The 17,371-nt window shown below is 64.4% G+C and overlaps 1 protein-coding gene across 1 annotated transcript; it reads left to right on the forward strand.

The window, feature by feature from the left end:
- Window positions 1-144: 144 nt before the first annotated feature.
- On the forward strand, window positions 145-17,371 carry LOC119110345 (death domain-containing membrane protein NRADD). Its single transcript, XM_037234124.1, has 5 exons — window positions 145-297; window positions 7,357-7,506; window positions 11,976-12,128; window positions 15,461-15,571; window positions 16,353-17,371. Exons 1-5 carry the CDS (start codon window positions 294-296, stop codon window positions 16,568-16,570), a joined length of 636 nt encoding a protein of 211 aa, XP_037090019.1. The 5' UTR covers window positions 145-293; the 3' UTR covers window positions 16,571-17,371.

A 17,371-nucleotide genomic window follows, 5' to 3' on the forward strand; every position in this document is an offset into this window, starting at 1 on the left:
CGCGCCGCACGGCGCCCTGCTCGGCCGACGCCGACACCACCTGCGAGTGCGCCGCCGGCCACTGGCTGGACGGCCGGGCCGGTGCCTGCCGGCCGTGCGGCCGGTGTGCCGCCGGTGCCGGCGCCTCGCGCCCCTGCTCGCCGCACCACAACACCGTGTGCGGCGCCTGCCCGGCCGGCACCTTCAGCCAGGAGGCGGCCGAGGGCGGCGCCCGCGAGTGCGTGCGCTGCTCGACGTGCCGGACCGACCAGGTCAACATACAGAACTGCACCAGCGGACAGGACACCATCTGCATGGGTGAGTCTGTCCTGACGTCACCAAAGGAGGGGGGGGGGGGACACTGCACCAGAGGACAGGACACCGTCTGCATGGATGAGTCTGCCCTGACGTCACCGGACGGGGGGGGGAGGCGACACTGTGCGGCACTAGGGAAGCACGCCCCAGCGTCCGGCGCTAGGGGAGCGTGCCCCGTTGCCGCAATGGTCCGACGTCGAGGCGAGGCGCCTGAACCGGACTACCGCCCGACGCGCGTTCTGTAACGGGGCTGGAAGCATCCACTTACGGCGAGCTCTCACTCCCGCGGCACGTGGTGGCAGCTGCAGTGGGAGGCCGGCTGTTGGCTGCGGCGGGCCGGCCGGCACGTCTGCACTGCACGCAGTCGACTCACTCGTAAACACTGGCCATCATGGCGGCCGGCGGAGGTCGAGCCGGGCGCCACGCCACGCCGCCGCCGGCACTAATATTGACAGCGGCTGGGATGCGTAACAAACAGTACGCGGACAGAATACTGGGTATGCACACGGGTATGAGAGTGCGCCGGGAAGTCAGGTCTTCCGCGACGGCTCCAGGTCGCCCGTTTTCTGATGGTGACCTCCATGCGGCTTGGATAGCAGACGGCGACCTCTACGCCTGCCGGGATGCCCCCTCCCCCCCGCCATCTTGGCCGTAGTATGGCGCGCAGCGATTGGCGCAACGCTTTTTGTGTGCATGGCGGCGAAATGGACATTTTCCCCATCCAGCACTATAATAATTTGAACCATGTTGAAAGATCACTTTCAATAAATCCGCTCGCTGCGTAGTCCTTGGCCAGTCAGCGCCTCGGAATCTGCCAGTGGCACCAAGAAGTGTGTTGACCTGTAGGTGTTGACCTGTAGGTGACCTGAAGTGTTGACCTGAAGGTGTGCAATGAGAGCTGGTATCAGTACCAGTGTCAGCCAATCTCGCCGACTCCTCAGGCTGGTGTTTGTGCATTGGGCTAGTGCCTGTACCGAAGTCGGCTAATACGGTATTTTTGAGCACAATGCCTCAATGCCTAGAACGGACCACGGCACGTAGCTTCTCCCACACTGAGGTCCACACATACTTTGCATTTACGGTGGCCTTCGACATTTGCGGTCGCCAGCGCCGCCGCAGTGTCGTCTGTGGCCGGCAGTGACGGCGGATGAGGCCGAGGCCGCTGCCTGGCGACCGGAGCCGGGGTGCCGCCGGCGGCGGTCGGTCCGGCCGCGCCGCTGCCACGCGGTCACCAGCGGCTCGGACAGCGCCCGCGGCGGCAGACGGCGACCGGCCGGCAGCGGCCGACTCGGGCGCGTCTGCGGCGGCCGCCGCCGGCCAAGGCCAGCCACTTTTTACGGCAGAGTGCCGGATCATTGCGTCCGGCCGCAGCCGACGGCCAATTACGGCCCGGTAACGGTGCGGCCGCGAGCGGAGCCGAACAGAGCTGGGCTTTACAGCGCCCTGCCGTCAGCGCCGCCGAGCAGACCCGGGCTATACACCGGCCTGCCGTCAGCGTTGTCGAACAGAGCTGGTCTCTGCAGCGGCCTGCCGGGTCGGACAGACCGCCAGTCGCCGCCTCCGCCTCCCGTCAGAGCAGGCCTGTCCTCGTCGCCGCCGCGCCAGGAATGGTCGGCTCGCACTCGGCTCCTTTGTGCGCCGTCCGCCGCCGGCCGCGCGTCTCGTGCACGGCCGCTAAAGCAGTTCACCTTTGGCGGTGCACTCATGCGATTAGCGGCCACGCATTCAGAAGCGAACGGGTCCGTGTGTCTGCGGCGGCGGCAGGGCCGGGGCCGCCGGCCGGCTCTGGAGCTGGGGGCGCGACGGGGCTGGGGTCGGCTCTGAGGAAGAGCGGCCTCTTGGCCTCTTGAGGCCCATCGCTTGGCCGTAGTGCTGACGCCGGTGGCGTCTAGTCGTCTCAGGAATGCGAGGCAGCCTCTGGCGTGTCGGAACATGTCGGCGCCGGGCTGAGAAGTCCTGCAGCGAATCCTAGTCCTTCCGGCACCTTCTGACCATCTTGGCAAGGGGGTGGGGACATCTCCGCTGGAGCTTTCGAGGACCCTGACCGTGCAGTGACTTTTGGCCGTCTTGGGGTTCCGGTGTCCTTTGACCACTCTCCGGCTTGTCTCGGAGCCTGCAAATATCTCGATTCTGGCCGGTTGAATGCCCTCTGACGTCCTAAGACAGCCTTTGTTCGCGAATAGATCATTGACCACCCCAAAACGCCTGAAAGTCTCGGGGCCCCTTAATAGTCTTTACAAATTGGACGCCATATCTAGCATTCCTGAGGTCTAAGGCCCCAGCTCATTTAACCGGACGGCTGGAAATGTCTGAGCATCTGGAATTCAGCTCTGATCCCTCTGCCAAAACCTGTCGGCATGGCAATATTTTGTGACTGGTGTTTTGCCGCCGTACAGCAGCTCAGGTACCCTCCACCGCACGCAACACGGCAGCTCGGGTACCATCCACCGCGCACAACACGGCAGCTCGGTACCATCCACCGCACGCAGCACGGCAGCTCGGGTGCTATCTCCCGCGGGCAGCACGGCAGATCGGGCGTCATCCACCGCACGCAGCACGGCAGCTCGGGTGCCATCCACCGCATGCAACGCGGCAGCTGGGGTACTATCCACTACACGCTGCACGGAAGCCGGGTACCATCCACCGCACGCAGCACGGCAGCTCGGGTGCCATCCACCGTACGCAGCACGACAGCTCCGGTACCATCTACCGTAAGCAGCACGACAGCTCCGGTACCAGCCACCGCACGCAGCACGGCAGCTCGGTACCATCCACCGCACGCAGCACGGCAGCTCGGGTACCATCCACCGCACGCAGCACAGCAGCTCGGGTACCGTCCACCGCACGCAGCGGGCTGACGCCGGTGTAATTTTGTGTCCAGCCGGAGCTGTTGTCCGGCCGGAGGTGACACGTGGCAGCCGTCTGCTTGCGGAACTCCGAGAGTGGCCGATGAAACCGAACCCCGGACTCGGTAATCAGAGACGCGCGACGGAAGCGTTCAGGCTGACGGGCGGATAAAATGGAGGCGGGAAGAGTGGCACACCGCCGATGTCACTTTGGTGCAAAGAACATTTCTGACACTACCATCTGGCTGCCATCATCCATTTGCGGTGTGTTAAATCACCAACCGTCAAGTTGGGCACAACACGCAAAATCATGTAGGCTCGACGAAGCCGGGCGGCGGCCGGATGAGACGATGATTGGCCGTCTGTTGCGGCGGGGACGTGGACCCCGGCTGCCGTGGTGCGCTCTCCGGGCCCGGCCATTAGACGCGGCCGGTCTGTAATTTTCACACCATCGCGTCGGCGGGCATGCACGCACTGCGGCCGGCGGCGCGGCCCGGCCGCCGCGTAATGACGGGGCGCCGCCGGCGGACGGCGCTCCCCTGGCGCTCGGTGATTAGGGCGGCCGGCGGCCGGCGGTGCGGCTCGAAGGGTGCGACGCAAGTGGCGGGTACGTGTCGAGACGGGCGGGGCCGGCGGAGGTCAGGCGGGGAGGCGGGCACGAATCGAGTTCAGCCCGGCGGCGCGGTGAGGTCTGGGCGGCGGCGGGGGCCTGGACCTGCGAGGGACGACAGCGTACTATTCAGCGTTGGGACGTGATGACAGACGTCTCCGCTCGCCCGCGACCACAGCAGGACGTGGTCCGCTGCAATCGGCGGACGTCGGCGAGGCGTTTCGGCCAGCTGCGGCCGCTGTGTCCTTGCCGGGCCGAGCACGGCCGGCGACGTGACCCGCTGACCTCGGTCAAAAGTGCCGCCGTGACCTCGTCACGGACGCGGCGCGACCCGGGCGCCATGCCGGCTCGGGGCCGAACGTGACGGCGCCTGCCCGCGCCGTTGGCTGCAGCCGAGCTCCACAGCCTTAGGCCTCTGGCTACACGCCGGATGTGCTGATATCATGCCGCCTGCCGCCCGGCGTAGAGTTTCAGGGACGCAGGGGCAATGGGGGAGCCGTCAACATTCCGCCGGTGCGCTCCATTGCGTGCAGATTGTCGGATTCCAGTGATAGTGCCGATCTGGGGTAATCGTGTCGGAAGACACGAACAGCCGGCCTGGAAGAACGGTGCCAAGCTTCAAACAGACCCCCTCTGGATGCTGTGTTAAGCCTCCGCATCTCGTTTGGCTGGTCCCATGTTGCAGGGCACCTATCCCTCCAGTTTTCATTTTACTTTTTGGCGGCAGGCCCGCCTCACAAGTCTCTTAGTACCTTGCCCTGCCTGGCTGTTTGTCGGCTTGCCACTTTCGTTGCTCATTTTCCTAGTCGCATAGTTGTGAAGTGAGCCGTGCGGCGATCAAAAGAGTCGGCGCCATTTCTGCCCGGTGGCTTTGGCAGCGGTCACGGAGACAGGGCGCGGTGCTTTGATCGTCGCCCGCCAGCGGCGCCAGCGACCGTGCAGTGGCCGACCCCCCGGGCGACATCAGACCGGAGAGGGGCCACGCGGCAGATGAAAAAAGACTGTTCCAGCACCGTGCTGGGACCAGCCTGGATATGTATGTGTATGTATGTGGTGCCTTAAAATCAGCGACCCTGGCTGGCATCGATCGGGTACGTTTTTCCGTTGTACTCCAGACGTTCCCGGTGGGTACCAGCCAGGCTCAAAGGTCGACCAGGCGCATCTCCAGTGCGGCGGATACTAATGCCGTATCGGCCGCCGGCACCGCGGCGCGCAATTATTGCATCTCGAGGTGTTCTCCGGACAGGGTAGATCGCGCCGCCCCCCGCCGAGACGAACACCCCTGACATACCTCCCTGCAGCCGCCGGTGGTACGCCGCCGACCCCCACTCCGATCAAAGTGACCGCCGGAAAAACACTGCGTCTCAAGGCCGGTTGCACTGGCATTCGGTTTGATTTCGGCCTGTTCTAATGACACACCAGCCCAGCTGTTGGCAAGACCGGCGCCGATCAAAGCCTGCGGTCGCCCGCACGACCGATACTCGCCGATCCCCGCCGCGTCCGGTGACGCAGGACTCAGGAGGCCGGCGGCGCGTGAGTCAGAGTCCAGCGGCGCGGGAGACAGTCCGGCGGCGCAGGAGTCAGAGTCCGGCGGCGGAGGAGTCAGAGTCCAGCGGCGTGGGAGACAGTCCGGCGGCGCGAGAGTCAGAGTCCAGCGGCTCAGGAGTCATGGTCTGGCGGCGCGAGAGTTAGAGCTCAGCGGCGCAGGAGTCAGAGTCCGGCGGCGCAGGAGTCAGAGTCGCCTCCCACCTCGAACCACAGAACGTGCGGTGTCAGCGGCGCGAACCCTCGCGTCCGTCAGCGTACAGCTACCATCGAGCGTCGAACAGAGTCCTGCGACTGTGAGCTCATGTCCAGTCGGAGACATCGTGCTCTGCGAGCTGCGTCCGTTTGAGCTGATGCTGGAGTCGGAGCCTGTCCTGTGCATGGATGACCTGACGACCTGCCCGGGGGACCCTGACCTGGCAGCGGCCCCAGTGCCCGGGGGACCCTGAACGGCCTGTTTTCGTGGCGTTATGCTGCTCAGCGAAGCGCGCGCTGCGCACCTGTCTTAATGAATTCCCGCCGCTGCCGATGCAGGCCGACGCAGTCACAATGAGGGCAGCTTGCAAGAAATAGCCCGAAGGTTAGGTTGTGGGATGACCCACTACCGAGGCGGCATTACTGGTGGGAGAAGCCAGCGGCCACGGCGTGCTTGGGCCGCCACCTTCACCTGACCCGACCTGCTGCGACGCCCGGCGCCAGCCCGCGGCTTCCCTCCTCGCGCGGGGTCGCCGGGTCAATGTCGGACTGCGCGCCCGCAGCCGCCGCCGCCGCCGCCGCTGGCTGTACGCTTGACCAGCGGTTCGTGGGGCTCGCACGGCCCTGGCGGGCCGGCACACATGCCGGTCGGTCGAGCCCGAGTCGTGGCCCGACCGTGACGGCCACGGCAGGCCGGTGCGGTACTGGGGACGCCCGGGCGCAAACGGACCGCTGTGGTCGGCGCTCCATAAATATCCAAATATCGTCCGGGGATGCTCAAAGCCCAGCAGTCCGGGGACGCTTCGCCGTCGCCCAAGGCTGACATACACTCCGCGAATTCCATCGACCTCGCCCAGCCGATCGGCGTCGCTGCAGGCAGGCCGCGCGTCTCCGCCTCTGGGACAGGGGTGGTGTCGACGCCTGCCCGGCCGGCGACGTCGGTGGGACGAGGTCTGCTGCGGGCACACGGTAGCGGCGCTGTTATCTGGGGGCGGCCCGGCGCGGGCTCTGATGGGCGCACGGCCGCTGCCGCCGCCGCCGCCACCGCCGCCACCGCCGGCGTTCGCTCTGTTTGTGTACGCTGGCCGGCGGCCGGTGGCTGCAGGACCGGCCGGGGTGACGCGCGGAGGCCGGCCGGCCGACGGCGGACCCGCCAGGCAGCCGACCGGCCCGCACAGCCGTGCCCTTGTGTGAAGCTGAGCTCTGTGCGGGTCCGTACATACATAAGGTGCGCGGCGGTGTGGCTACATGCCCACCATTCGTTTTGATTTCGATGGCAGCTGAGCTATCCGTGTATCCATATATTCATCTAAATATCTTTGTAACTACATATCTATGTAGGTGAGGCGTGCAACGTATCTCCGGCAAGCCGCATGCAACGTATCGGCGGATGGTGCCACCTGCGCTGTGGAGGGGTGTTTGTTGTGGAGGGGTGTCCGTTGTGGAGTGATGTCTGTTGTGGAGAGATGTCTGTTGTGAAGGGGTGTCTGTTGTGGAGATGTGTCTGTTGTGGAGGGGTGCCTGTTGTACAGGGGTGTCTGTTGTGGAGTGGTGTCTATTGTAGAGGGGTTTCTGTTGTGGAGGGATGTCTGTTACGGAAGAGGTGTCTTGTTGAGTGGTGCCTGTTGTAGAAGGGTTTCTGTTGTAGAAGGGTTTCTGCTGTGGAGGGGTATCTGTTGCCCGATGAGGTCCGCCCGACTGGTTCCGTGCGAGCGGCGGTGCCTCTCATCCGGTCGGCTCCGTACCGTCTGGCCTGTCGGTCCTGTGTGTGCGACGGCGCCGCTCCGACGCCAGCCCCCTCCCCAGCGGCTCCTGTCCCGCCCGGTCTGTGCGAGCTGCGTGTGACCCCCGCCCGGCTGTTTTCAGACGAGTCGTTCCACCGGCTGAGTGAGGGCGGCGGCGGCGGCAGCGGCGTGACGCACCTGTCGACCGGCGCCGCGGGCAGCCCTTGGCCGGCCGACCACGTCTCCTCCGACATCCCCATCTACTGCGGCATCCTGGGCACCGTCATCTTCGGTCAGTGCGCCGGGCCTGCGCCGCTGACGCCGTCACGGCTCCTGCTCTTTATCTGGACTCGGTGACACTGCGTTCTCGTATTAATCTGCGCGCCGTGACGTGCAACCTGTGCTGGTGAATACCGCCGTCACATTAAGTCCCCCGGACACAGTCACGGTCGGTATCCGAGGGTGTCACGATGGTCGGTGACTCAGGTCACTCCGCGGCCAGCGCCGTCCTCGTCAGTAGCCCGGACACCCCACGGTGGGCTGTGACGCCACCAACGCGGCCCGTAGCCTAGACACGACACAAGTCAGTACCCTGCCCACGTGGGTGCCATGCCGTGGGCTCGAGCTCCAGCGCCGAGCGTGCCCGGTGGGAACGGCGGCGGAGGCTCGCCGCGCGCTGTCGTGACCGGTCTCATTACGGCGGGACGTTCTCATTTCCATGATTATGATTATGAATACATTATAAGTGTTGGCATGCTTCATTTGTGCAGCTGTTACGTGGCTCGTGCAGGACCCCGCGCCGTTTTGTGCACTGTCCCGTGTGTAAGTGGCTGGCTTTGGACGTCCGGCGGCGCTGCTTGGTATTCCTCGAGCCGGCCGAATTAACACTTGAGGCAGAACGCCTTTGTGCTGCGTCACCGCAGGGCGCCGTAACTGGATATTAGGCTTATTCATGTTCCCTGCCAGTCCGACTTTAAGTGCGCCATTACGGACCTGGTATGATCATGCAGGCCCGACTGTTAGGGTGGTGAGCGCTGAATCAAGCCGGCGCCTCCCGCCGGCCGACAGTGGCCACCAGGTGTGGGCACCGGGTCCGGGGCGTCACCAGAGCACGGGCTCTGGTGATCACCAGGCGTGGGCACCGGCTCCGGGACGTCACCAGAGCACGGGCTTTGGTGATCACCAGGTGTGGGCACCGGCTCCGGGGCGTCACCAGAGCACGGGCTCTGGTGATCACCAGGTGTGGGCACCGGCTCCGGGGCGTCACCAGAGCACGGACTCTGGTCATCACCAGGTGTGGGTACCCGCTCTGGGGGCGTTAACATAACACAGTTTTGGCATACGTGTAGAAATAAAGTGAGGCGGACATCCGCTCATCCGTGGACAGGATCACAGGCACGAGTCCTTTGGCCACCGCTCATCCGTGGGCAGGACTACAGGCACGAGTCATCTGGCCACCGCTCACCCGCGGACAGGATGGCGTGCCCCCTGGTCATCACCGACTATAAGCGCCATCATTTGGCCATGGGCCGCCAGACGATCAGATGGTGATGGAGTCAGGTGATCCGGCCATCCGGTCATCCGACTCCTCAGCTGGTGACCCATCACCAATAGGCGTGCGTCTGCACGGCCCGCGCGGCTCCGGCCAGGGCAGGGAGCCGGCGTCAGTGGGCACGCGCTTACTGGCGCCGGTGCGTGCGGCCGTCCCGCTGCCCTGCTAGCCCGGGGCAGGTCGCGTGGGCTCTGGGCTGAAGCGGGCCGCGTGGGCCGCGTGGGCTGTGGGCTGTGGGCCGCATGGAACAGCTGGACTGTGTTCGGGCGCCACCTCTGACGCCGCCCTCGATTTGGACGTGACACCGCTCGAGTGACCGGCACCGCTCTGCCGTAACACCGCGTGACGCCGGCTGCCGTGACACCGTGGCACCGGCCGGCGTGTCAGCGTGACACGGCCGTCCGCCCCTCCGCCGCGGCCACCTCTCACCGCGCCGACTCGTTACGGGCCCGTCACGGCAGCCCGCTGCCTAGTGCTTATAACCGGCCGGCCTCATTGTTCGTCTGCACGCTCAACGCCCGCGTCCAATTGGGCGCCCCTGGGGCGGTGCCGCGATGGCGCCGCGGCCGCCACGGCGGAGGCCGCCGCCGCCGTCGCCAGCGGCGCACCGCACACTGAGTACCTCGCACCGCGTCCTTTGTGCCGCGTGTCAGGTGTGCTGTGCACCGTGTCCCGGCGCCGTTTGAGGCACGTTGTACTGGAAGGGGAACGGAACACATGGACTTGTCGGGAGGCGGCTATGCAGCGGCGGCATCGACGCAGCCTGGCCCGGGTACTTTTTGCGCGACTGCTTGAAAGCACCCCGGTTGATATCTTGAGCGCAAGCCAGCGTCCAGAAGAGCTGAATAACAGTTGGAAAATGAACCCAACGGTCGGAAGTCTTTCGACGTGCTCCAGAAATGGCAACAGCCGGCGCCCGCGCAATCGGCATTGGAAGGCTGGCAGGGCATCGACGTAGGTTCAATAGGACTGCACAACGAACAGCTGCTTTTTCTATGATCGATGTTGTTTTTCATCGGGGGCCGTTTACCTATGCAACACAATGGGCTCGGCTTGTACCATTGTCCCCGTTACAATCCTCTCATACCGTGGACGACCGGGGCTACTGACAACTACAGACAGCAAACAGTAGACCAGTAGACTACAGAGGGCAGACAACGAATGATGCAGACAGGCCAGGCTACATACCGATTTTGTAGCAGCTTGCGAATAATGCAGACACTAGAAAGAGATAGCGCAGCAGACTCCAGGACAGGGAGCAGGTGCATTAAAGCCAAAATATCAGGCAAAAGATGGGCCAGATACCATGCTGGTTGAGGGTGGCCAGAGATGGCAGAGATAGCGAGTTCATGAGCGTGACGAGTACAGTTCCGCTGTCCAGTCCTGTCCGATGTCCGGCGGCGTGCAAGGCTTTTGTCTATCTGTCTTGTTGGCCATCCGTGGCTGTTTACAGCTGGTCGGGCCGGGCGGCGGCGCCTCTGGTCTGCTGCCATGCCGACAACACCCAGCCGTCCCCCCTCTCCCTCCTCCTCCTCCGCCCTCATCACTTTACGCACGAGCCGAGCCAGCGCCGCGGGCCCCGTGTCTGGTGAGGCCGCTCAGCGACTCCCGACTTTTGACAGCTGCCGGGGCCGTTTGTGAAACAGAAAGGGAGGGCCAGCCTGAGCCGGTGTTCATCCGGAGCTTAGTGTGAGGCGGCGGCGCCGCCCACAGCTCCGCCAATGCCCCGGCCCGCGGCCGCCCGCCCAAAAACACGCGGCCGCTCCGCCCCGAGCCGCGCCGGCCCGGAGCCGGCCGCGGTCAGGGCCGGCTATTACACCGCAACAGATGTAAACATTAGCGGGCCGCCACCCGCGCATTAGCCGGCCGTCTGATGAGCGTGCTGGCCGCCGCGCCGGAATGCCGCCGGTGTCAAACTACAGCCGCGCGGCGACCGGCGCGACCGGCCCTGTAATTGGGCGCCGTACATCACGCGGCGCGCGGGCACAAAGGGCGGCGCGCGGCCGGCCGCCGGCCCGCCTGGCCCGCTCCGTGTCGGACACGGATCCGCCGGCCGCCGCCGCCGCCGCCAGCCCCGGCCGGCCGTGTAATCCAGCTGGCGGCGTGACCACAATGAATGGGAGAACACGAGTGCCGACTACCGGCGCGGCCGGCCGGCGGATTTCGCGCTCGGCGTGGTGCGACACGCAGATGGAGCTGTTTGATGTCTCGAGGACTTAGTAAGCTGTCGGGCTTAATGACACAGTCCATTTTTCAGGGCGTCGTAATCGGGCGCCCTGCCCTCCCGCGGGACATGTGGAGCTTGTGGCGCCGTTGTGTTTTTTAGTGTTTATTTGTAGTGCAGCGAGTCCAGGGGCTGCCCGGTCAGTGTCCGGGTCGATTTCATCAGCTAACTGGAGGCTACTCAGCCCAACTGTCAAGAAAGGCTTTCGTCCGCAGTTTTGGGCGACGATAAATAACCAAGCCATTAAATGGCGCAGGTATTTAGGTTACCAACCGCGGAACGAGTGCGCCGCGGTGAGTCAGTCCTTTTCCGGCGAGTCCGGATCCCAGTCGCCTGCGCAGTGCAGTTTTTAAACGTTTGCAGGGCCCATGCGCTGGGCTGTCACGCATTTATGACTTGAGATACAAGGTAGCGGTGAATGCGTGGTGAAGCTCTCGAGCCGTGGACAAAACCGGCACGAAGTCTGTTACGTTGCAGAGCGAAACATAAACATGATCACATACATCTTCTGATGGACACAAAACGACCTCGTTGGCGCGCCCATAAGCCCCATCAGCATCATCATAATCCCTCTTCTGAGGGCCGCCGCGTCCGTGCCCCTTGCTCTGGTCTTTGTTTTCGGCATATCTCGCTCTGGCCTCTTCCGCGGTCCCACGGCGACATGGCTCACATGAACCACATTCTGTGGTCTGAAGATCTTGTGGTGGACGTGATTGTACTCGACTTTGTGTTTTTGTCCGGCTGCTGATTTCATCTGTGCGGTGAGGTTTCGGTACCGGTTTCGGTACCGTGGCGTGGGTGGATGGTGCGGCGTACGAAACTGCGCATGCGTGTGCGTGTGTTTGTGTTCTCGTGCCCCCCTCACCGCACCACTGTTCCTCAACGCCAGCCACCCCACAGGCCGCGCGCTCCACCTGTCCGCCCGCCGCTCCGCCATGCCGCCGAGCTGGCTCCACCCGGCTGACGTCCGCCTCACCCGTTGCAGTGCTGCTGCTGTACGTGGCCGTGCGCCACTGGAAGCTGCGCACGGCGCCGCAGAAGTCGAGCGCGCCGGCGGCGCCGTCCGCCGTGGTGGTGACGCGGCCGGCCAGCCGCGCCGAGCCGGCCGCCTGCCCCCAGGTGGAGCCGCTCTTCCCCGGTGAGTCCGCCGTCTCGGGGTTCGGTACACTCGCAGGCCACCCGTGTCCGTGGGTCCGTCTGACCCACGGTCTGTCTGGCCCTCAGTACGTCTGACGGTCCGTCCGGCCCACGGTCTGTCTGACCCACAGCCCGTCTGACCCTCAGTACGTCTGACCCACGGTCCGTCCGGCCCACGGTCTGTCTGACCCACAGTACGTCTGACCCACGGTCCGTCTGACCCGCGGTCCGTCTGACCCACCTTGGACTGCGTGACGTCACACACGGTCAGCTTGGTGCCGCGCCATTTGACCCGGCGGGGAGATCATAATAGCCGAGCGGTGAACGCATCTGGCTCCCATGTGGAGGCGTGGGTTCGAATCCAGTTTGTGCCGCAGTGGCCTGAGCGCCGACATGACCTCTGCTGTCGGTGGCGCTCCGTAAAAGTTTATGCCATGACGCGCGACGCAGTTTCATAAAACAGACCGGGCGGAGTGCGGCGGCGCGGGAGCGGCCAGTGGGACGGCGGCTGCGCCGCCGGAGGTCAAGGTCGCCGCGGACGGTCGCGCCGGGCCCGGGGCCGTCAGATGTCACCGCGGCTGCCGACCGGCCGAGCCGCGCGCACCTGACGTGCCACGGTCCGAGTCGCTTTGTTTTAATAAGCTCCTCCGTTTTTGCGGCCATATGCTGGGAGTCGTAAATCAAAATATTATGAGGGTCCGGTTTTGTCGTAAATCAAGAGGCGACGCGCAGCCCGACGTTCCAGCCACGGCTCGGTCCGGCCAGGCCGGTGGGCCGCGCTGCACAGGTGGTCTGCACGTGGCCGCGCTACTGGACGTGCACAGTGCACCTGACTCGGCGTCGCCGCCGTGGTGTGTCCCGCGGGCCGCTGTGGACAGAAGCCCGGAGCAGAAGGCGGAACTGGCGTTGCATGTTGTACCAGAGAACATGGGCAGTGTTGGGCAGTGTTGCCCATGTACCATGGGCAGTGTTGCCCCGTCGGTTTTGCCATCAGCGAGCCTTTGACCGGTTTCAGTTGCGAGCGGGTCGATTTATTGCGCAACTTTGAGGCAGATGGCTGCTGACGCATGGCCGCCCGAAGCTGACGGAGGCTTCGCTCAGGGGCTCGGTGCCGGTCCGCGTTATGGACACGAGCCGGTGGATGGCACGGCTTGACGGACTGCCAGGCGGCTTTAAACGGCTGTAGCAAACTTCACAGATCTCCGGTGGTGGGCGTACTGGCCAGGCGCCCGAGGGCCGCTGCTGGTGCAGGGGCGTGGGTTCCCGTGTCGGCGAGCCCGGCTCGACAGCTGATGCTCGGCCAGTGGGAGAGTCGGTTGCACGCGCCGTTCGCGTGCGGACATGTGGGGGCGTGAACACGGAGCAGTACCGTTTTGTCGGTTCGGCTAAGAGTTACTGGCTGGGTGTGGCGGAGTTATTTTGTCCGCCCCTCTGGCGATTTCAGGAGCTAGTCAAACAACTTTCCTGATTCGTTTTGCAATCACGAGCTCTGATGACGTATCAGACTGATCTCTGGACCAGCAGCAGTATGCAACCTGCGTGGATCTGCCCCATGGCACCGCCGTTGCCTGCATAGCGGTACTCTGATCCGTGGCCCGTTGGTGGTCGGACGAACGACCTGCAGTGGCGTGAGCGGGACCCGGCTGTGGCCGGCGGCGCTCCGACCCATGACCCGACCGCAGTCTGTGGCGGCCGGAGCCGTACCCGCTGGTGGTCTGCGGTCTGACCTGGCGGCGGTCTGTGGCCACGCGGTCCGCGGCGGGCCGGCTGGGGGAGACTCCCGCCGCCGCCGCCGCCGCCGCCGCCGCCGCCGCCGCCGCCGCCGCTCCTCATCGCATGCCGCTCGGCCGTTCGCCGCGGCCAGGTAATTATGAAATTATAGGGTACGGCCGTCTTTCTCTCGCGTCCAGCGTCAAGCCCCGCCGTTAATAGCGTTTTAAATTAGCGTCATGATGGCGGCCGGCCGGCCGGGTTCATTGTCGTCCGGACGCGGTCTGGGAAGCGCCGCTGCTCGCCGCGACGGCGTTTGCGGCGCGGCCCGCGGCGCCGCCGCAGTTCCGCCCACTAAGCGGTGGTCGTCCGGCGGCGGCGGCGCAGCGGACAATGCGGCGGCGATGGCGGCGGCGGCGGCGGCGGCGGCGGCGGCGGCGGCGGGGCAGTGGCGGCGGCGGCGCGGCTCTGCAGATGCAGCCTGCCGTGCCGGACGGCGTCATTAGCCGGCGCTGCGCCTGCCGGCTGGTCGACCGCCCGTCAATTAAGGCGCGCCGCCGGCCGCCGTAAAAGCCGTGTTTAATCACTGTTTCTGGTGTCGAGACGCTGTCGGCGAGGCGCGGCGCCGCGTCACGTGGACGGCGCTGGCGGGAGGCCACCGGTCGCCGGCGGGGCACGGCGGTGACGGCCAGGACGGGCGTCACGCCGCCGCCGCAGCTGCCGACGACGGTGACGTCACTGTGCGCCGGGCGTCGGCGTCGCCGGCAGACTCTCACGCTTCCGCGGTGCAGCAGACGCGGCGGCATGCCGGCCGGCCGGTCCGGCCGCAAGGGCTTGCTATTCACTTAATTACCTGGATAAAAAGGGTCGCACAATAGAAATGGCTGAAATTTTACTGACGAAAAAGCCGGCCGGCGGCGGGCCGGCCGGGCCGTGCGGCCGGCGCGGCGACATACTCCGAATACTGATGTCCAAGCGGAGCCAGTTCTATCGGCGACCGCCGCCGACATGATCCGGCAGTCCGATGACGGACGGCCTCGAACCCGCGCGGGCAGCCACCGGCGGCCGCGGCCGCTAACCGGCACAGGTGGGGACGGAGGCCACCGCCGGCCGTCAGCGCCGCGCCGTCAGGCCACTGTGGCTGGGTGGGGACCGATATGTGGTCGCGGCTGCTGATGCGGCGCTCTGTCGTGGCACGGCGCCGGCCTCCTGTCGTGCTGCAGCGTGAGCGCTCGTCGCCCGCCGCGTCACGTGCACTGTTACGATCGGACCTCCTGGCCGTGTCGTGGTCTGTCCGCCAGTCTCACGCAATGTCACAGTCCGGCCACTCCGTGTCATGATGTGAACGCTCGTGTACCGGAATGTCACAATCTAGCCCTTCGTCTCCTGTTTTGCCAGTCTGACCCGTCGTCTCCTGTTTTGCCACATTCTGACCCGTCGTCTCCTGTTTTGCCACATTCTGACCCTCGTCTCCTGTTTTGCCACAGTCAGACCAATCCGTGTCATGCTCTGGCCGCTCGTCTCCCATAGTGTCACAGTCTAACCCTTCTTCTCCTGTTTCATCACAGTCCAACCCTTCGTCCCCTGTTTCGTCACAGTCTGACCGCTCGCCGTCCGTTGCAGCACCGCTCAGGAAGAGGTTAGCTGAGATGCCGGCGACGGAGCGCTGCGAGATCGAGACCCAGCTCTGCTGCCACCCCACCAACAACTGGTCGGCGCTGGCCGCCGCGCTCGGTAAGCGGTCCCAAGGAGCCGGCCCCTGCCCCGTCTGAACACCTGACAGGCCCTGATGGATTCGTGGATTTTCCGGGGGAATTTGCGCCGTCTCAGCAGGTTCGGAGTGCGGCACTTGAGTCACAGCAATGAGCTTGGACGAGGTTTGTGCCGCGCCGTGCGGTAACGGCGGCCCGGCGGGTGATGTGAGCCATCGGCTGGAGCCGGAACAGGTAGTGTACCGACGGGCCCAGCGGGTGATGCATGTGAGCCATGGGCTTAAGCCGGTACAGGTGCCCGGCAGGTGATCCATATGAGCCATGGGCTAAAGCCGGTACAGGTATTGTACCGACGAGCCCAGCAGGTGATCCATATGAGCCATGGGCTAAAGCCGGTACAGGTAGTGTACCGACGAGCCCGGCAGGTGATACATATGAGCCATGGGCTAAAGCCGGTACAGGTAGTGTACCGACGAGCCCGGCGGGCGATGAGCCATCGGCTGGAGCCGGTACAGGTAGTGTACGGACGCGCGCTGTAATCCGATGTGGTGCGAGCACAAGGTGCGGCTTCCGAAGCTAACTGGACGGCTCGGCGTTGTGGCCTGAGCGTGGTGAGAGGCACACCTTCTCCGACTCGGGGCTGGGGTGCTTTGCTCGTGGGGTTATCTGGCGGGTGGTCACTGCCGACCGTGCCAACGCCACCGCGCCGAGCGCTCTGGGCGCGCATTACCTGATGACGTCTGCTGAAGACGCCGCCCGGTGCACACAACTGGACCTACTCACGCCGTTTCCCGTGATTGCAGGGTACTCGAAGCAGCAGGTGCGGCAGATCCAGGAGCTGGCAGCTGAGAGGAAAACAAATCCAGCGCGCATGCTCATTGCGGACTGGTCGAAGCGCAATGACGCTACAGTGACGTCATTCGTGCAGGCGCTGACCGCAATTGGCCGACGGGACTTGGTGGGCTTGGTATTGCTCAAGCCTGTGAGGCTCACAGTGGCCAACGTGGACAACTTTGTGTGATCGTGGACCGCGGGTACCACTGTTGCTGTATGATCTCGTGTATGTTGTTTTCCCGGGTCACCAGGTGAGAATGAGTGATCCGGTAGGATATGAAGCGTTATCAGAAGCATAAATCATGTTGCTTGTTAAAATGCACGCTGAAATTGTCCTATTTCCGTCGATGTGGCACGAACGCGCGAGTGTACGGCAGCTCGCGCCGGCACCTGTAGTCATCGACGCCTGCAAGCTCATCCTAAGATACCCGTTACACATGTTATGCAGTTATGTATCATAAACATGCAAACACAATGGCCAGGGCCGGACGACTTTCATCATTGGTATTCATTACACCAGTTCATCTCGTACGCTGGTAGCAGCCTGTCGTGTTTGTCCGTCGTGAGTCAACTAGCCATTTACCCTCTGAATACCTGTCCTCTCTTGGTCAACTGTTATGGGCGAAGCGTTGGCTGCTGCAGCGCGTCTTCCTCCAGTCAGCAGTCCGTCATGTGCATGCATCTTATTCCGACTAGAACGGCCAAAGATTAGTGAGTAAGACAACCCGATGCGACCTGTCACCCGCGCGCCCCATGATTGGTTGTCCCTGTTTGTCCTCTGACGCCATCCGAGTTCTGAACCTGCTGTGATAGGTCTGAGGCATCTAGCATGCCCACGTGACGCCCATGTGCCTCGTATGCCTGGCTGGGGCGTGGGCCCTCGGCGCTGTACATACGTGGCGTGTGTCCGCGCTTGACTGTTATACATATGCTGTGCTCAAATATTTACCTGCCACAAGCAATGTGTAATATACGCCATGGCGTCGTA

Source organism: Pollicipes pollicipes, unplaced genomic scaffold (assembly GCF_011947565.3).
Source record: "Pollicipes pollicipes isolate AB1234 unplaced genomic scaffold, Ppol_2.1 Scaffold_7231;HRSCAF=8579_pilon_pilon_pilon, whole genome shotgun sequence".
NCBI classification, from domain to species: domain Eukaryota; kingdom Metazoa; phylum Arthropoda; class Thecostraca; order Pollicipedomorpha; family Pollicipedidae; genus Pollicipes; species Pollicipes pollicipes.

Coding starts and splice junctions, on each gene's coding strand:
- LOC119110345 (XM_037234124.1), top strand. Junction 12,129..15,460: donor GGTGGAGCCGCTCTTCCCCG/GTGAGTCCGCCG, acceptor CGTCCGTTGCAG/CACCGCTCAGGAAGAGGTTA. Junction 15,572..16,352: donor GGCGCTGGCCGCCGCGCTCG/GTAAGCGGTCCC, acceptor CCGTGATTGCAG/GGTACTCGAAGCAGCAGGTG.